Source organism: Megascapheus bottae, chromosome X (genome assembly GCF_031878675.1).
Source record: "Megascapheus bottae isolate mThoBot1 chromosome X, mThoBot2.hap1, whole genome shotgun sequence".
Classification (NCBI taxonomy): domain Eukaryota; kingdom Metazoa; phylum Chordata; class Mammalia; order Rodentia; family Geomyidae; genus Megascapheus; species Megascapheus bottae.
Genome location: NC_143547.1, coordinates 16,768,196 through 16,789,870, shown reverse-complemented (window position 1 = coordinate 16,789,870; position 21,675 = coordinate 16,768,196). Strand labels below are relative to the sequence as shown.

General features: G+C 36.1%; 1 protein-coding gene across 3 annotated transcripts in view; it reads left to right on the top strand.

The window, feature by feature from the left end:
• Dmd (dystrophin) overlaps positions 1 to 21,675 on the top strand; it is a 1,999,854-nt gene that overhangs the window by 1,154,334 nt on the left and 823,845 nt on the right. For all 3 annotated transcript variants that reach the window (XM_090326714.1, XM_090326711.1, XM_090326710.1), the window contains one exon: positions 6,398 to 6,573. In XM_090326714.1, the coding sequence (XP_090182840.1) occupies positions 6,398 to 6,573 (176 nt within the window). The remainder of the gene's footprint in view (positions 1 to 6,397; positions 6,574 to 21,675) is intronic.

Sequence of the window (21,675 nt, the reverse complement as noted above, 5' to 3'; positions counted from 1 at the left end):
TATAAATAGATATTATTAAATGCTTAAAGAAATATGTTTATTTGTTTATTTTAAATAGGGAAAGGAAGGGAGAAAAAAGATGATTAGGAGAAGGTGGGAGAAGGGAAAGGGAGACAAAAACATGAGAAGGTGAATCGATGCTTGAGAAGTAACGCACCCAGTACCTAACGAATGTAACTGTAGCCCCTCTTTACATTACCCCGACAATAAAATACAATTTTAAAAAAGAAATGGAAATGTTAACTATCCAAATGTGATCCTGGTATATATGCCCCATAGATATGTACAAAGTAGTAAAAATAGATTTAAAATAATATTTTATATTTAAAATTTATTTCACTAACCCCCTCTACATAGAAACTTTAACAACTGTTCACAGGTTCATCTTATTATGCATTTTCATTTCACCAATCAATAAACTGAGCCAACAATGAGTCTCAAAAATAATTCAGTTACAAAATACCAAGGAAACCTTTGAGATATGAAGTTTGATAAATACACTTATTCGCTGAAAATTAGATTCTTCCATTTTCCTGTTTTTTAAAATTTTTATCTCTAGTTTGTGAAAATCTTTTTGTCATGTTGTTATCTCTTACAGAGTACATCCAATTTGTCATTGTACAATTTCTTATAACTGCATCTTAGCCCACACTTTTACTTCATTTGTCATACTTTTTGTTTTCCATTTACTGGATTTTCATACACATTTTGAAAGTTTTACAAGTACACTTATCTAAAATTTATGCAATATTTTATATAAAAGTTAATAGATCTTTTGCTGCATATTCTTTTCTTTCTTTCTTTTTTTCCATATAATTTTTATTGTAATTAATAGAAGGGTTACATTACATTCGCCAGATGGAAGGTGAATTGCTTCACATACATTGATACACTTTCTCATGTCTTGGTCCCCATTTCCTTCCCCCCCACCCCCACCCTCATCTTGTTTTCCCCCCTTTTCTATCCAATTTCAAATAACCAAATACTCATATATCCAATATATCAGATAACAAAGTGAAATACTGTAACAATGTGAGATAACCAAGGGAAAGCAAAAGAGATGAGAGATAACATAGTACATTAAGGACAACAATCACTGATTATATGGGCTTTGGTTTCTATATCCTAGAGGTCCTTTCATTTAGCTTCGTACTGTATGGCCTTATGTATCTAGGTTTTGCTCTATTGCAAATCTCTGCTATGAGAGCCCAAGGTTTCTACTGATTATGGCAAATGAGGGAAAACATTGAGCCTATGTCCCTTTGAGTCTGGCTTAGTTCACTTAATATGATTTTTTCTAAGTCTTTCCATTTCCTTACAAATGGGGAAATGTCGTTCTTTCTGACAGCAGCATAGAATTCCATACCACATCTTGTTGATCCACTCATCAACTGAGGGACATCTGGGTTGGTTCCATATCTTTGCTATGGTAAATAGTGCTGCAATGAACATCGTTGTGCTAGTGGATTTAGTATTCCCTTGTTTCTGGACGAGTGGGTAAATGCCAAGTAGTGGAATTGCTGGGTCATAGGGGAGCTCTATGTTTAGTCTTTTGGGGAACTGCCATACTGCTTTCCATAGTGGTTGAATGAGTTTGCACTCCCACCAGCAATATAGTAGTGATTCCTCCTGGCCACATCCCCTCCAGTATCACTCCAGTTAGAATGACCAGGATCAAGAAAACTAATAACTGCGGGCCGGGAGTTTGGCCTAGTGGTTAAAGTGCTTGCCTAGCATGCATGAAGACCGGGGTTCGATTCCTCGTTACCACATACATAGAAAAAAGCCGGAAGTGGTGCAGAGGCTCAAGTGGTAGAGCTCTAGCCTTGAGAAAATCCAAGGCCCTGAGCTCAAGCCCAGGACTGGCAAAAAAAAAAAAAGAAAACTAATAACTGCATATTCTTTTCTCAGTGACAAAGTAGCCAGTCACAGTGGCTCACACCTGTAATCCTAGCTACTCAGTAGGCTGAAATCTGAGGATCACAGTTCAAAGCCAGCCCAGACACTAAGGATTTTGTTACTCTTCAATTCACCACTAGAAAACAGGAAGTGGCCCTGTGGCTCCTGAGGTAGGGCTGTAGCCTTGAGCTGAAAACTCAGGGATAGTGCTCAGTCCCAGAGCTCAAGCCCTATAACCAACAAGAAAGATAAAGAGATAGCACTTACTTCCTAGATTATATTTTTGTTTCCTCCCCTCAATTTCACTAGACTTGAAGGTCTTAGATATATGAGAATGTCATTTTCTGAAATTTAGGACCACATCTTGATTTAAACAGCATAAAAGAATTAGAAATATGGCAGTCATTCTGAAACATAGCCCTCTTGTTCCCCTGCCACCTCACCTCATCCGTAGCCATCCATTTCTTTCATAATGTAGCTGTGTTGCACACTCTCAGCCTACATCTTGAGATTCTGATTCATTAGGCATTGTGTGGAATTCTGGGCCTTTATATTTTGAATAAGGTTCCCTAGAGGAGTGTGATATGCACTCCTTATTAACAATGAATGCTTTAATATTAGAATCAAAGCACAATAAGCTTTCTGAGATGAATAATCCAATAGATTTAATTATGATTTTCTTTCTGTCCAAAATTAAGACTAGCTGTTAATTGCCAAGGAAATAGATAAGGATGCCTATGATAACACTATATTAATAGGATATCAAAGCCTTGAAAGTGTATTGGTAATGAATAATTCAATACTTAAAAATATAACTGCAGAGCTAAAATTAATTTGTTTGCTTTGTGTGTAGATTGAGATTTTGCATTTAATTTAGTAAATTAGGTCTTATCTATATTCTTTCTCAGAAACTAACCAGAAAGCAACACATGTAAATATTTACTTCCTGTTTGATCTATTATTTTGCACTCCTACTATATCACTGAAAATTTTCCTCTAGTAGCACATACACTGTAAATATTTCTACTGTTTATAAAACCTTCTCACATAAATGAGATTGACTATTTAATGAGCTCTTCTTCCACAAAATTAAAAAATTAAATGCCTTCATTTCAGATTGTACATAAATGAGTTTTAAACCTAAAAACTTGAAGATATTGCTTTATTCTGAGCTATTCAATTCTATCTCTTATACACAAAGTAATAGTAAAATCTTTGCATGCTATACAGTTGGGTTGTAAAAGTCACCATGACCATCAGCTATGATGTAAAAAGAATAAAATCAGAAATACAAAGCAAACAGGATAAGATAAAAATTTGGAAGCCGTTTGAGTTTATAGAATTGTATTCAAAAGTAAGAATTCCTTGATTATTTCACAAAGATTCAGAGACATTTATTCTATCATCTTATTACTCAAAGTGTTGTTCTCAGATCAGTATCCATCACTTTGGAGCCTGAAATACAGAACATAATTTTTTCCACTGACTTATTAAATTAGAATCTGCAGTATAACAAGATCTTTAGGAGATTCTTATAGATTTAAAATGCAGTGAGTGTCTATCTAATGTGTGTTCTATGCCATTTTTGAAACTATGGATTAATACTTGTAAGTAATGGACACCATTAAAGATACACATTTGAGCTTTAATTTTTCTCTTCTTGTTTAATACAATAGTCTCCATTTCAGTAGTCACTCATTTTTGTACATATAGCATAGTTTTATACCCTGTTGATTTCTTTTTTTGGTGGTACCAGGGGTGATTTGTTTGGGGGGAGGGAGGTATTACTAGGAATTCAACACAGGGCCTTATTCCACTTGAGACATACTCCCAGTATATTTGCTTTTAGATTCCTTTTCAGATAGGGTCGCTCCTGATTTTGCCTGGGTCAGCATCTGGATATCTATGATCTCTACCTCCCAAGTAGGACAGATTACAAAGATACACCTCCACTCCTGAACCACTGTTGATCCTTCTTGGAAATTATTTCTAATATTTTTTCTAGGACATTGTCAGAACTCTACTTTTGTGTTTGTTTTTTCATATATTTTTATTGTAATTTTTAGAAGGGTTACATTATATTCACCAGATAGAAGATGCATTACTTCACAAATATTGATACCCTTTCTCATGTCTTGGTCCCCATTTCCCTCCCCCCAGCCCTGCCCCCATCTTGTTTCCCCCCCTTCCCTATCCTATTTCAAATATCGATAACAAGTTGAAATACTGTAACAATATGAGATAACCAAGGAACAGCAAAAGAGATGAGAAGTAACATAGTACATTAAGGACAACAATCACTCCTTATATGGCCTTTTTTTCTATATCCTGGAGATCCTTTCATTTAGCATCATACTACATGGCCTTATGTATCTAGGTTTTCCTCTATTGTAAATCTCTGCTAGGAAAGCCCAAGGTTTCTACTAATTATAACAAATGAGGGAAACCATTGAGCCTATGTTCCTTTGAGTCTGGCTTACTTCACATAATATGATTTTTCCTAAGTCTTTCCATTTCCTTACAAATGGGGCGATGTCATTCTTTCTGACAGCAGCATAGAATTCTATTGTGTATAAGTACCACATCTTGTTGATCCACTCATTAACTGAGGGACATCTGGAATGATTCCATATCTTTGCTATGGTAAATAGTGCTGCAATGAACATCATTGTGCTAGTAGATTTATCTACTTTTTAATCTCAATTCCTTTTATTCAAACTCTTATCTTGTTTTACCAGTTTCCTTGCTTCAATATTGGCATGAATTATTGCCTCCAAATTGTCCATCACAAAAACTATCATCATCATCCACAAACATACCCTACACATTCACTTAGACCATATATTGCCTGGAACCGAGAAAATTGTACTTACTTTTGTTTTGAATCTCGGTGATATCTTATGATAATTATTAGTACTATTGATAGTATGGTGATGATGAGTTTGAAATTTATTCCTTCACCTCTTTCCCTTCTTTCCTTTCCTTTATTCAGATTCATGAGTTTACTAAAATGATACTTACTAAATCATTTTCTATAGAAGCCTCAAGGAATTTGTGTTTTAATGGGAAAATAGGCACAATTTATTGCATTTGGACTCCCTGCTACTCAGAAGTATCTGCCACATACAAGACTATATAAACAAGTGGTAAACAGTGGAGCAAAGTCAACTAATTTCAAGAAAATGACATTTGTTTGCTAGTATACATCACATGCACTTTCAAGAAAGTATGGTCCCAAGAGCTCATGAATAGTTCAGTGACACTGTGTTCTTTCATATACTGTAACATACTGTAGTCTTGTTGCTTTCATTAGATTATGGAGTCTTTCAATTGTTTGAAATATGCTATGATGAATTCTAATATGAAAAACTAATATTACATGAAAGTACTTGAAAAGAACTAAGAATCTATGTATCATGAAATCTTTAGGAGATTTTAATTAGTCTAAAAGTCTGCATTAATTTGTTTATTACATAGCCATGCAGTGAAATGTACTATGAGCTTGGTAAGAAAGACAAGGATATATTACTTCACTTGAATTACATTCATTGGCAAGTGTTTTCTAAACTATTATTGCATTGTAAGTTATGTGGGGATTTGGAACCATTTAAATTTAAATATGGGGTTGTTTCAACTTGTCATATAGTGTTACATTTACTAAATTTTAGATTATCAATAGGCTATTTTAATTGCCTTTCAAAATCTACATTATTTTTTAAAGAAAAGTAGAGATTGCCATTTTAATAGTAAAACAACATTTTAATTTTCATATATAATTAGTAGTAATAGTCTTTCTATTACTCGAACAATTGTCTTATACTTCATTCTTAAAATTTCATTTAGAGTAAGAAGTAGAAGATATTTGAACTTGACACCATCAATAACACATAAAAACGTTCTGTTGGCTATAGATTCTCTTAAAATTTATCACTATTCCTTAGAGGTACATTTGATAGGCTGCCCCAAAAACAATTCATTCTCAGTTTTATGAGGTTTTATAATACAAAATGCATTGATGAAATCAGAGATTGAAATAAATTTTCTTTCATATTATAATTAATTTTATTTTAAAATCTCAAGCTATTTTTAATGCTATGATAAAACTTCATTTGTTCCTTTCCCCTTTCCTGTCGACAAACACAAATCCAAATATTTTGTTCAGGTGAATTTTCCACACATAAACTATTAAACATAGAACATCGTTGTGGTGATAACAAATCAGAATTTCTATTCAGAAAATGTGCAACTAATTGATTTGTATGACATTAAAACATCCTTTAGCTGACAAGCCTGCAAAACTAAAAACTAGAGCTGAACCAAGAGGACGCTTTTTTACTAACACATAAAAGGTGTCTTTCTGTCTTGTATCCTTTAGATATAGGCATGTCAGTTTCTTTCTTGCTCTCCCAGTAGCACTGAATGTGGTAGCACATTGTTTAATCTTACCTTAAAAGGACATGGAGTTTAATTTTTGTTCTGTCTATTGGCTATCCTGCAGGAACTCCAGGATGGCATTGGACAGCGGCAAACTGTTGTCAGAACACTGAATGCAACTGGGGAAGAAATAATTCAACAGTCCTCAAAAGCAGATGCCAATATTCTACAAGAAAAATTGGGAAGCCTGAATCTGCGGTGGCAGGAGGTCTGCAAACAACTGGTAGACAGAAAAAAGAGGTAGGGTGACATATAAAACAGGAATGCTGAAATTTGCAGCAAAGCTATTTAAACTGTCCTTTAAGAAAAAGACTTCATGAAAGATTATAAACTGGGTGAAAGGCAATACCTTTAAAGAGGCTATCAAATTCATCAATAGAAATAAATACATTTTTTCATTTGCTTTTCTCAGATCCCAAAATATATACTTGCTTCTTCTTATTCCTTTTCAGCTATTTTCCACTTCTGACTTTGTTTTAAAAAATAATCACACATTACTCCTTAAATGTGAATGTTTTAAGCATACACTTTCACAAGCTAAAGTTCAATTATAGTTTTCTTAATGATAAGAATTTGTCTGGGCATTTGGCCTAGTTGTAGAGTACTTGCCTAGTATGCACAAAGACTCATTCGATTCCATAGTACCAAACACATAGAAAAAAAAATGCCAGAAGTGGTGCTGTGGCTCAAGTGTTAGATCACTAGCCTTGAAGGAAGCCAGGGACATTGCTCAGACCCTCAGTTCAAGCCCCAGGACTGGTCCAAAAAAAGACAGGCATTTATGCATGATTATTTTGTAGGAAAGATGGCTCTCTAGTAAGATGTTTAATAGCTATAAATATGATTTTGATGCTAAAACATGGCAATATTTGCTTTTATTTCCACTGCAGCTATTAGTACATTCTTGCAGAGATGCATGGGTCAAAAGTATTCAAATTTAGAGAGGAAAATAAACCCCAAAATGGTCATTCTTGAATCTAGTCATCATTTAACTTCCTCTTATATTCCATATAAAGCACTTGAACTAAAAGCCAAATGTATGCAATGGTACTTGGAAAGCATAGATAATTTTAGAAATGGGATTTGGTATTGCAATATTATCATTAATCAATAACATCAGAAATGCAAGTGAAAGTTAAGAATTAATAGAAATTATTGCACAGTTGAAAAATAAGATACCCATTTGAGTTAATAATATTTATAACTTGTAATCGTCTTTTAAATACAGCTGTTCATGTTCCTCAAGCCAGGATAAACATGAAAGAAAATGTATTATTTAAGGGGAAAATACCCAGTCTAAAACACTATCTGAGCCCTAAAACTATACAATTTTATTTTTTTCTTTTTGAAAATGTAACGTAATGGGGTCGGGAATTTGGCCTAGTGGTAGAGTGCTTGCCTAGCATGCACAAATCCCGGATTCGATTCCTCGGTACCACATACATAGAAAAAGCCAGAAACGGTGCTTTGTTTCAAGTGGCAGAGTGCTAGCCTTCAGGAAAAAGACCAAGACAGTGCTTAGGCCCTGACTTCAAGCCCCACAACTGGCAGAAAAAAAAGAAAAGAAAAAAGAGATAATGTAACATATAAGAAATATAAAATGAAATTCCTCCAAAATATTCAAATAGAAGTTGACATCCATTAACATTAATCTATGTTGGAAGCAAATGAAGTATAAAATATGGTCAATTAGTTATGTAATTTAAGACAGAAAATTCACTGTTGCTTCAATTATTAGCAGAGGAATTGCATGATATCCATAGGGTTAAGCATGATCGTAATAAGTTTAACAATATCTTAGCCACCAAATGATCTTCACAAACAAGGAGATGCAGATGAAAACCTGGTCACTATAAAGAAAATCAGAGGATTAAGCAATGTACAACAGTTTTGAAACTCAGATCCATAAACAGAATTTAAGAATTGTCAGGATCTTGAACAGGGAAAAAAAAATACTTCTTTAAGATGAGTCTAATGGCTCACACCTGTAAATCCTAGCTACTCGGGAGGAAGAGATCTGAGGATCACAGTTCAAACTTGGACCGGGCACTAAAGACCCTGAGATTTTTATCTCCAGTTAACCACTAGAAAACTGGAAATCGCACTGTGGCTCAAGTGGTAGGGTGGTAGCCTTGAGCTGAAGAGCTCAGGGATAGTGCCTAGGCCAAAAGTTCAAGACCCACAACCAACAACAACAAAAAATACTTCTTTGTTTTCCAAAATACTATTTTCTTCTCTTTTGAGTGCAGGAAAAAGTCACACTAATATAAGGAGTACCTGAGAAATCAGAGATTATTTTCATATCTCTTCAGAGTCATATATATATATATTATAACTTAAAACACTGATCATATTTTACTTTAACATTTTATTATTATTTCACTTGTACAAATTTATGTTCATAGGGTGATAATTTGGTAAGTATGTATATTACATAATCATTAAATTAGAGTAGTTAGGATTTCCAGTTAAGCACTTTTCTAAATTTTTGATCAACATGTACGTATTCATGGGGTACAATTACATTTCAGTGATTTATATATATATATATATGTATATATGGTGATATCAGAATTAATAATATTTCTAACTCAACTATCTTTGGACCCTTCACATCCCTATCTTCCATTTATTCATACAAAATATAATAGGATCATCTTATTGTGCTGCAGATTAGAAGACTAGAAATTGTTTTTTCTATTTAACTGGAAACATTTCAAAAATGAAGTGCTTACTAAATTTGCATGAAAATCCTATTATTTAATATGTTATTAAACAAGTATATATTACTACATAATTTATTTTTATAATAATTTTGTACATTTAGTTCAATATAATTGATTTCCTTTCCAGACTTAGATATTTTCTAATATTTATTTAAACATTGTTGGAGCCCGGCGTGGTGGCTCATGCCTGTAATCCTAGCTACTCAAAAGGCTGAGATCTGAGGATCGAGGGGTAGGGTGGTAACCTTGAGCTGAAGCGCCCAGGCTGAGTTCAAGCCCCACGACCTACAAAAAAAATATGTATAAACTATTTTTCAGGGATCTCATTGTAGTTTAATAGTTTTCTATTTTTATATGCAGTTACAATTTCATGCATTCCAACCCCTGGGCTTGGGTGCTGATCCTGAGCTCTTCAGCTCAAGGCTATTGCCCTATGCTTGAGCCTATTATACTGAAGAGTATTTTAGTTGGGATATCAATTGATATAAAATTTATTGAAAGAAGTTTATGGGAAACAAAATCCCTACACTATTGTGTCTCTGTATCATAACCCTAGAAAGCAAAGCTATCTTGAGAAATATTTCCTCACTTTAGACAAAGGCAATTTCCTTTAAAAATGATCATTATTATAATAATACATATTGAGGAATATTTTAGTAATATTTCACTTTCTTCAAAATATTTCACTCATTTATTCTTTCCCCAACTATTTTACTGAAATTTTTCGAAGTTGTGTGCAAAAAGAACACAACTAACACCCATATATACCTTAAATTTTCTCCTAAATTCTTAGAGTTGATATTGGCTAACATTTTTATCATGTATCCCTTTTCTATCTCCCTCTTCTCTATACACTTCTCTATTTAAATCTTTTATAGAGTATAATATGCACTTACATGTACACATATATTTAACATTTGTAAGTAAATTATAAACACCATTATACTTCATTTCTTACTACTTCAGCATATGTCATCCTGAATCACATGATTTATACAAGTTTATGCCATATATAACCATATTTATATATCTTATCTGAGAAAATGGAAAATAGTACTTTTTTTCCAATATCCAATCAATATTCACATTTCTCCAATACATCAAAATATCTTCTATATTTGGGGTTATTCTTAATAGCAATATCCCAATTAAGTTATACATTTCATTTCATTACTTATTTTTTCATTCTTTTAGTCTAATCATCCTCACTCCTTTTTATTCTTTGTAGTGAATTGATATAAGAAAAACTCCAGGACAGTAGCTTCAAAAATATTTTACCTTCTGGATTTATTTTTTCCTTCTTTGCATCATTTACTATATTCTCCATAATGTGTCTTTCTTGTAAACTGAAATATGGTTCCATACATGTGTGAAAAGATGCAAGTCTGCCATTTTAAAATATAGCATATAATATGCTTTGAATATCATCGTATATCATAACCAGAGATGCGTAATATGAGACAGTCCCATTCTGAATGCTATGTTATATCACTTGGCTGATGTGGTAAACATCAGATCTTACATTCTAAAGTTACATGTTTTCTTTGAGATTAGTAAGTGATAAGATAGTATTGGTATCCATTGCCCATCTTTCCTAGCTTACTTTATTACACTCAAACTTCCAAAATGATGGTTTCCTTTACTGCTGACATGATCCTGCATTTGCAAGCTAACTTTCTTATTTCTTTAAATGGCTGTATGTTTTTTTCTCCTTTAAATTCAATATGGACTCACAAGTTCTTACTAATTCCATGTACTAATAAAACAACAGTTAATAATCTTGGTTAGTAGAAGGCTTTCTGCTCAGTTGTTTCAGGCTCATCTTGGAATTTCTCTAACCCAGGTTTAGAATTACCATTTTTTTACACAAGTCTGGCTTTGCCTACATGAAATCACATATGGAAATGAACATACAATTAGTAGTCTCTTCTCAAAGGAATATTGGCACCTTTCAACAAGTAGTTCTGGAAGAAATCAGGTTTCCATATCATCACAAGATGATTGGCAAATCTCTTAAAGAAGGACAAAATAGACTTTTAAAGTAAAGCTGAGAATATTTAAAACTCATCATTGTATAATACCCATCACAGTTCATCAATTAGTTGTTATTCATTTAAACTTTTGATTTTTTTATTTTTTATTGTAATTAATAAAAGGGTTACATGATATTTGCCAGATAGAAGGTGCAATAATTAACATACATAAATACCCTTTCACATGTCTTGGTACACATTACCCTCCCCCACACACACACCAACCACACCCCATCTTGGTTTTCCCCCCTTCCCTATAAAATTTCAAATAACCAAATACAAATAAATTCAATATATCAGATAACAAAGTGAGATAATGTAACAATATGAGATACCCAAGGGACAGCAAAGTAGATGAGAGATAACATAGTACATTAAGGACAACAATCATTCATTATATGGCTTTTGTTTCAATATTCTGGAGGTCCTTTCAATTAGCTTCATACTATATGACCTTGTGTATCAAGGTTTTGCTCTATTGCAGAGCTCTGCTAGTAGAGCCCAAGGTTTCTACTGATTAGGACGAATGAGGGCAACCATTGAACCTAAGTTCCTTTGAGTCTGGCTTACTTCACTTAATATGATTTTTTCTAAGTCTTTCCATTTCTTAACAAATGGGTCGATGCCGTTTTTTCTCACAGCAGCATAGAATTCCATTGTGTACAAATACCACAACTTGTTGATCCACTCATCAACTGAGGGACATCTAGGTTGGTTCCATATCTTTGCTATGGTGAATAGTGCTGCAATGAAATTGTTGTGCTAGTGGATTTAGTATGCCCTGGATTCTGGATGGTTGGGTAAATGCCAAGTAGTGGAATTGCTGGATCATAGGGGAGTTCTATGTTTAGGCTTTTCAGGCACTGCCATACTGTTTTCCATAGTGGTTGAACGAGTTTGCACTCCCACCAACAGTGTAGTAGTGATCCCTCCTGGCCACATCCCCTCCAGCATCTGTCATTATTCATTTTCCTGATCCTGGCCATTCTAACTGGAGAGAGGTGGAATCTTAGTTGTTTTCATTTGCATTTCTTTTATGACCAGAGATGTTGAGCATTTCTTCATGTGTCTATAGGCCATTTTTGGTTCTTCTTCAGAGAAGACTCTCTTTAAGTCTTTGGCCCATTTTTTAATGGGATGGGTGTTACTTTTGGAGATTACTTTTGGAGTGATTCAATTTTTTGAGTTGTTGATATATTTTAGATATGAGGCCTTTGTCCGTTGTTTGGTTGGTGAAGATCTTCTCCCACTCTGTAGGCTTCCTAATTAGTTTACTACCTATGTCTTTGCCATACAAAAGCTGTGCAGTTTAATGCAGTCCCACTTATCCAGCCTTTCTCTGATTTGTTGTGATTCTTGGTCCTTATTAAGAAAGTTTCGACCTGTGCCAAGAAGGCCTAGTGTATCTCCTATTCCTTCTTGTAAAGTTTTCAGTGTGTCAGCTTTTACCTCCAGGTCTTTGATCCATTTGGAGTTAATTCTAGTGCAGGGTGTTAAAGAAGGATCCAACTTTAGTTTTCTGCAGGTGCTTAACCAGTTCTGCCAGCACCACTTGCTGAAGAGGCTGTCTTTCTTCCATTCTATTTTTTTGGCTCCCTTGTCAAAGATTAGGTGGCCATAGGTCTGTGGTTTAATATCTGGGTCCTCAGTTCTATTCCATTGGTCTTCAGGCCTGTTCTTGTGCCAGTACCAAGCTGTTTTGAGAATTATAGCCCTGTAATAGAGTCTAAAGTTTGGAATTGAAATTCTTCCAGCGCTGTTCTTTCTGCTAAGAAGTGTTTTTGCTATACAGGGTCTTTTATTATTCCATATAGAATCTTGAATTACCTATTCTATTTCTTTAAAGAATGCCATTGGGATATTGATGGGCATTGTGTTGAATTTGTAGATAGCCCTTGGCAAGATTGTCATATTCACAATGTTGATTCTTCCAATCCAGGAGTATGGGAGGTTTTTCCATTTCCTTAGTTATGCTTTAATTTCCTTTTTCAGGGTTTTGAAGTTTTCATCAAAAAGGTCCGTTACGTTCTTAGTTAAGCTAAATCCTAGGTACTTTATTTTCTTTGAGGCTATTGTGAAAGGAGTTGCTTTCCTGATTATTGCCTCGTTCTTCTCACTGGTGGCGTAAAGGAAGGCAGTTGATTTTTGAGGGTTAATTTTATAGCCTGCTACTCTTCCAAAGTTTTGAATCAGCTCAAGGAACTTGGGAGTAGAGTCTAAAGGATTCTTTAAATACAGAATCATGTCATCTGCAAAGAGGGATAGTTTTATTTCCTCCTTCCCTACTTGGATCCCCTTTATGCTTGCTTCTTGCTTTATTGCACTGGCGAGGAATTCTAGTACTATGTTAAAGAGGAGTGGAGAGAGTGGGCATCCTTGTCTCGTTCCTGATTTTAGAGGGAATGGCTTTAGATTTTCACCATTAAGTGTAATACTAGCAGTGGGTTTCTCATACACAGCCTTTTTTATATTGAGGAATGTTCCATAGATTCCTAGTTTCTCCAGAGCTTTCAACATAAAGAGGTGTTGGATCTTGTCAAATGCCTTTTCTGCATCTATTGAGACAATCATGTGATATTCGTCCTTGCTCCTGTTGATGTGTTGAATTATATTAATTGATTTGAGTATGTTCAACCAGCTTTGCCTCCCTGTGATGAATCCAGTTTGATCATAGTGTATAATTTTTTTGATGAGTTGTTGTCGACGGTTGGCCAGTATTTTGTTGAGAAGTTTTGCATCGATGTTCATCAAAGAAATGGGTCTATAGTTCTCTTTCTCTGATGAATCTCTGTCTTGTTTGGGGATGAGGGTTATACTGGCTTCATAGAATGAGTTTGGTAAAGAACCTTCATTTTCAATTTCGTTGAAGAGCTTGAGGAGTATTGGTGTGAGCTCTGCTTTGAAGACCTTATAGAATTCTGCTGTGAATCCATCTGGTCCTGGACTTTCCTTAGGTGGAAGTTCTCTAATTGCTATTTCTATTTCAGAGCTTGAAATAGGCCTGTTGAGTTGGGTTAGTTCTTCTTGGTTCAGTGTGGGTTTGTTAATATTGGCTAGGAATCCATCCATTTCTTCTAGATTCTCAAATTTGTTGGCGTAAAGGTTTGAGAAGTATTCCCTCATGATATTCTGGATCTTGGTAATGTCTGTCGTGATTATACCATTTTTGTCTGCGATTTTGTTTATTTCGATAAGCTCGCTTCTTTTTTTGGTAAGATTTGCTAAGGGTTTGTCAATTTTGTTAATTCTTTAAAAGAACCAACTCTTTGTTTTGTTGATTCTTTCTATACTTTTTTTGGATTCCAAATCATTTAATTCTGCTTTGATTTTAATAATTTCCTTCCTTCTAGTGGGATTAGGGTTGGTTTGTTGCTCTTTTTCCAGGAGCTTAAGGTGAGACATTAACTTGTCGGGTTTGCGATTTTTCCAACTTGTTGTAGGCACTCAGCGCTATAAATTTTCCTCTGAGTACTGCCTTTGCTGTGTCCCAAAGGAGTTGGTATTTTGTGTGCTCCTTATTGTTAAATTTCATAAACTGTTGGATTTCTGTTCTGATCTCTTCGATGACCCATTGGTGATTCAACAATGTGTTGTTCAGTCTCCATGATTTACAGCGTTTTCGTTGGTGGAGATGTGTGTTCAGTTCCAACTTGATGCCTTTGTGGTCTGCGAGTGTGCATGGAATAATTTCAGTGTTTCTGAATCTGTCCAGGTTTGTTTTACGGCCTAAGATGTGGTCTATTTTGGAAATGTTCCATGTGCTGCTGAGAAGAACGTATATTGTGTTGTTGCTGGGTGAAATATTCTGCAGATGTCTGTTAGATCTAGTTGGTCTATATAGTTGTTCAGTTCTAAGGTTTCTCTGTTGAGCTTTTGCCTTGTTAATCTGGCCATAGGTGAGAGTGGTGTGTTAAAGTCATCGACAATCACTGTGTTTCAATCTATGTATGGTTTCCCTGAAAGTAAATTTTGCTTGATGAAGTTCGGAGCTCCGGGATTGGGTGTGTAAATATTTAGGATCGTTATGTATTCCTGGAGGAAAGATCCCTTTAGTAGAATGTGGTAACCTTCTTTGTCTTTTCTTTCCAATTTTAGTTTGAAGTCTATTTTATCTGATATGAGGATGGCAACTCGAGCCTGTTTATGGGGGCCATTAGCTTGATAGAGTTTATTCCAACCTCTCACTTTCAAAAGATGATTGGTTTTTTGGGGGTAAGATGTGTCTCTTGAAGACAGCAGAACGATGGCTCTTGCTTTTTGATCCAACTAGACAGCCTATGTCGTTTAATTGGAGAGTTAAGTCCATTGGTATTGAGAGTTAGGATTGAGAGATATTTATTAGTTCCTACTATTTTTAAAAGTTTTTATTAGGGCCTGTGTCTTGACACTTCTTGTGGTCCTTAAATGGTATGCTGTTTAGGTGCCATTTCTTTCCCTATATTGCATTTAGTTTGGTTTTCTATGTATAGAACATCTTTGAGAATTCTCTGTAGTGATGGTTTTGTTGCTACATATTGTTGCAGCTTTTCCCTGGAATGGAATGTTTTTATTGTTCCCTCAGTTATGAATGAGAGCTTAGCTGGGTACAGTATTCTTGGTTGGTAGTTATTTGACTTCAGGGCATGACATATATGCTTCCAGTCCCTTCTTGCTTGCATGGTCTCTGCTGAGAAATCTGGGGTTATTCTTATTGGTTTGCCTTTATAGGTTACTGATCCCTTTTCCCTGGCTGCCTTTAGGATCCTTTCTTTGGTTTCTATTGATCCAGTTTGGATTATGATGTGGCGGTGGGATGTTCTTTTCTGGTCAGGTCTGTTTGGGGTTCTAAAAGCTTCTTGTATTTGGATGGGCCTGCCCTTCTGGATATTTGGGAAATTCTCTGAGATGATTCCCTGAAATATATTTCTAATACCATTGACCTCTTTCTCCACGCCCTCCTCAATACCAATTAGCCTTAAATTAGGCTTCCTAATTGCATCTTGAACCTCCTGAAGCACTTTCTCATTTTTCCTTGATTTGGATTGACTCATTTTCTGTTCTTTCTCTATAACAACCAAATTATCTTCAGCCCCGGAAAGTCTCTCCTCTGCATTGTCTAACCTGCTATCAAAGCTATCTACTTTACTTTTCATCTCCCTTGCTTCTAATTGCTCATTTTTGATGCCTTGCATCTCTTCTTTTAGATTTCCATTTGAGTGGTTTGTTTAGTAGCTTTATTTTCTTTGAACATTTGCTGGAGTTTGGTCACCTTGTTATTTGTGGATTCTATGAATTCATCCATCTTTCTTTGAAAAACCTTTATTATGGCCTCCTTTATGGCTTCTTCTTTTTCACTTATCACCTTGTTTATGGTTTCCTCTTGTTTAGCTATGGCTTCCTCCCTTATCTCTTTCTTTATATTTTCACACTTTTCATTAATGATGTTTATCAATTGCATTTGTATAGCACTTGGAAGACTCTCCTCTAGGTTTGCCAGTAACTGTTCCATTGTCTGTTTACATTGGGTGGGGGATGTTGTTTCTTGATTTGACATTTTTCTTGAGTTTCTTGTTCTGCCCATTTGAAAATGGGAGCAAGATTAATACTAAACACGATTATAGTTTTTCAGATATAACCAACCTAGACCTCTGTACCTGGCAGACACTAGATGTTCACAAGTTTTTATTGGTGTTATCACTCTTTCTTTTTGTGCACTTACAGACCAGTCTAATACAGCCACTGATAAGCAATTTATACCCAAAACAATAAGACTCTCAATCCAATCTCTATTGTCTTTAAGTTCCTCTGAGCCTAGAGAATAATTAAACACCTAGATATACAGTATTGCTCAATAGCCATCAAGTGTAGATCCGAGCAGTATAAGGGTTGAAAGACGAGCAGAGGTCCAGAGATAGAAAAATAGAATGAGAGAGGTCAGGGGAGGTACAGGAGGATTAACATAGGAGTGTAAGAATATTGTAGTAATGAAGAAAAGGTATAGCGTAAGGATAAGTGACCTAAGTTGGTAAGTAGGTAGCATATTTGAGTACAAAGTTTGGAAAGTATTAGAATAAAACTAATGTGTTGCTGCATGACTAGCTCTTAGCCCAACCAGTGGCCTCACAGTGGGCCATGGGATGGATCTGCGAGCTTCAGTCTGAGCGCGCTGGGCAGATGTTTTCCTGTGCTGCTTCCATGGCGGTCCCCAGCCAAGTGTCTGGGGATTGAGAGTTTCAGGCCCTCTCAGCAGGACCAGCAGGAGGCCCCTCTGTTTCCAGGGGCGGGGCCCAGCTGTGGACATGGGCTCCAAGTGTGGAGCCGAGCCTTTTTGATTCTCAGAAGGGAGCTTGGCTGCTGGTCGGGCCTTCAGAACCCTGCTGGGTTTCCACTGCTTTGTCAGAAAGTCTGTGACTGTGGGGGGCACCTCGGTGTTGTCTTGCTCAGGATTCCCAGCTGGAGGATGCCCCGCTCAAGAATTGAGGGGGGGGGCAGATGCTGGCTCCTATTTTCCAGCACACCCTACCCGCTGTTGTAAGGCTGGGTCCCAGCGCCCTCCACTCTCCAGATCCAATGGCCTGGGAGAGGAGCCTGGTGGGCGGGTGGGAGCTGGGACAGCTCCACCTCCCCTGGTGGGGTGCTGAGTCTTAGGGTCTGCCGGCTTGTCAGTCTCCAGTCAGAGGGCTGGGGGTTGAGCCCCGTTGGGGGGTGGTTGTTGGGACAGCTCCGCCTCCCTTGATGGGGTGCTGGGTCTTAGCACTGCCCTCCTGTCAATCTCCAGTCAATGGCCAGAGGGAGGGGTATGTTGAGGGAAGGGACAGGATTCTAAATTCCTTGCCCCACTGCTCCTGCCAGTCTTTCTCGGGCGGGCTGGATGGGTCTAAGTTAAGTTCTATTGCTTGGCACCCGCTCTGCTTTCCCTATGTGTTTGGGGACGCGCTATATTACTCACGCCTCTGTGTCCATCTTTGTGTGATCCACAGTGGTGGGGAGTATTTCACTCCCCTGGGGTGTCTGCCGCCGCCTGTGTTCTGCTGCTTCCACTGCTCGCTGGCCCGGGTCTATGCTGGTTTCTGCAGGGGTCGGGCTGCTGGGCCGGCGCCCTCTGCTGCAGCTTTTTGCGGCTTGGAGCTGCGGAGAGAGGTGGGGGAGGGGTCCTCGCGTTCCGAATTCTTTGAGAAAGTTGGATGTGAGCTTTATCTGGATTTCTTTTCCGGTTTGAGTCCTTCTCCATTGCCTTTTGAGTTTGTTGTTGTGGATTTCTTAAGATAATTGGCTCGTAGGACTCCCTGGTTCCCTCTTTTTGTGAGAGAGAGCTAGGCAGCGTCCCTATTGTCTCAGCGCCATCTTCCTTCCACTTTTGATTTTTTTAAGGAAAGTTTCCCTGTGTATCATCTATGCTACTTTACCTAATTTCACCCTATAAATAAGATAAGAGGAGGCACTCCTAAGTTTGTTTAAGGAAAGATGTTGTTTAAAAGCCTTAGCTTCTTGTTTGCATGCAAATTGATGCTGCTAATTAGAAATAAACTTTACCGAAATGTTGGGGTTTTTAGCACTCTTTGCCTCCTGACCAGCAGGAAGGGCAAAGAGAACACGCCCCGACTAAGATGAGACCAAGAAAGGATAGGGCCGGCTGGCCGCCTTCACCCAGCCCTCCCTTCTCCAGAGGGAAGACACAGAGGCGCCAGGGAGAATGTCACAGCAGACTCATTTAATGGGAAGATACCAGGGGCTAAAGTAAGAAGCAGGAATCTATTAACATAAAAGTAGGCAGGACAGGGGGAGGTAGGTGCGGTCAGAGAGGGTGGCGGGGCCAATCCATGGGATCAAGTTAGCCTTATTTTACATCACAAACCATAGCGAAACCTCCCAACCAGGAGACAGGCAGGTTGGATCTCCAAAACCAGGAAGTGAGCACTGGGCCATGAGGTGGGCCTTTTACCCTTGATGTGACGTGCCCCACACCTAATACCTTAAAACAAGCAAGGCTTCTTCTTGAAAAATCTCCATTTTTAGAAGTTCTTACTGTTCTGTGCATTCCTTCTCATAAGAATACCTTTACTTTGTCTCTTCATTAATTTGGACTTTCCTAACCAAACAGCTTTCAGTTTTCAACTTCAAGCAAATAACATTTTTTGCCAGTCCTGTGGCTTCAACTCAGGGCCTGGGCCAACATAGCTTTTTTCAGTAACTTATTGCCAAAAATTAAGAGGCAAACATATTAATATTATCAAAAGCTCTTCACTGTTCATTCTTTTTTAAAAAAATGTACTCAAAAAATGTACTCAATGTATCAGTATAAAACACTATTTAAAAGCCTGCTCATGCATTTACGCAATAACCTCTGGATCTCTATGAGCCCCATTAGCCCAGTTCAAGTGCACTTGGTACAAGCTTGAACTTCCTTTGTTTATTTTCACCAGTTTTGACCTTGACTCTGTCTTTAACCAGCTCAGAGAAAAAAAAAACTGAGTGCCTGCAAACTTTATTCAACCCAAATGCATGCAATAAATTTTAGTTAAATATTTTTTTAAAATATACAAGTTTGAAATTCACAACATTTAGGTTTTTCAAAATATTAATTTCCATCTTTGAAATATTTTATCTGGATACTAGGTACCCATTCCGACACTCTTTCTTAGTACCATCAGCTACAGCTGAGTAACAGATGTTCATATTTGCTGCTCAAATGTGTAGTCTCTGGTCCAAAGCACAGATGTCACCTGAGAGTTGCTAAGAAATGCAGAAGCTAATAAATCACAGTCAGCATTTTAATAAGATTTCTAGGTGATTCATATGTACATTAAAGTTTGAGAATCATTGCTTTGGGTAAGCAAACTTTGTCATCAGTTTGCTATATTGGCCCCACTTTGCTCATTTATATGAATTGTATTTTCATAAGCATTTATCTGACATTATGATACCTAGGTCATTTGGATAATGATGATAAAGATGATGATGGTGATGATGTAGGAAATAGTGTTGGTGACAATACCACAAATCATTTTTAGGTATATTGTTTGTCAGCACATATAATCTTTACACATTTCTATAAGATTGGTGCTATTTGGCCTTTAATTTTAAAGATAAATGGTAAGGACACAAACTGTTAAAACTTATTATCCAAGTCCTTATATTCTATATGTAATTTTGCATTTCTTATACGAGTTCTAACCTACAATATTCTCTGTAATATATAGCCCAGTGTCTACCAATATTATAGTTATTTTAGCTTCCCATGCATAGTAACATGGATCTACATTTCCAATAATATTTTCTATGATTTCTAATATGCTTATGTTAAAAGCATAAAATACCCAAACTCTTCTTTTTTTCAGGTTTTGCAAAAGCCATTTATTTTTGTTGAATTTCCTTTCCACTTATTATCTTTTTTTTAAAAATTCTGTACAACCATTGAGATAAAAAGTGCTCTGTTAATATGCCCTTCTTGTCTCAAGCTGAAGCAGTTTTTCTCATTTTCACCCCTTTTTATAATGCTCATTTTATAATTATCATATATTAGACCTATTTATGTATTTATCCCCAGAATGAATGAAAATTTCATGAGGCACATTACTCTTATGCGTATCTCAATAAACCACAGAACTTAGCAGAAAGTTTGTAACATGATACCAGTATGTATTTTCTTAATTCAGAGTATAAGAAATTCTATTCATTTTTATTAAACTGAATGTTTAAATCTTTACAAATGACATCATCATTACATAGCTTAAAAATACAACTATAAAGCCAGAATAAATTTGTAATTTTTTCTTGAGCACTTCCATGGATACATTTTTTAATCTAGAATTTGGATTTGCTTTTTTTTAAAACATAAAAAGAGGAATAAGCTTGGTTAATAATAAAAATGCTAAAGATTTTTCTGTATTTGATATATGCAAGATATATGGGACCTTAATTTTAACCAATATTAATAGCAAAATAATTTTTAAAAGTTGTTTAGATTTCTTTTTTAAGAAAGGTTTTCTGGATAGCCTAGGCTCTTTTCAAATAATCTCTGCAACCTAGGCTGGTCTTTAACATCTGATCCACCTACTTTAGCCTCCCAAAAAAGTTCTTTGATTCATAGTTTATACATTTCTTTACTTCATTTTTCACTCTATCGAGGCCAATATTCCAGGTGAGTTAAGTAGGAATGATTCTTTAAAGTAGATATTTTTTTCCTCATTCAACTTAGAACCACAAGATGTTTTAGATGCAATCCCTACCACTAAAAAAACTATATTTAGATAAATCAGAGAGGATCAAACATTATTATCCATAGTTGTCTATAAAAAAACTGGTCTCTTCACATCTGTTCTCTGATGACTTTTGAAAAGGTTTCAAGGACATTCATAATTCTTCATCAAAAGACTTTGAAAAATTAGCTTCATAGTTAATCTTTTTATGTCATATTTGATTCTTTCTATCTTGGCAAATTCTAGCACAACTGACCAACTGGAGCCAAATATTTTGTTGCATTTTCTGATGTGATATTATCACTTTCTCTAGATACACAGTAACTGCACATTATCTGTGACCTACCATGAAATGGAAAAGTCAGTTAGCGAAGGTTATTTAGTAGGATGATCTGTGGGGATCAT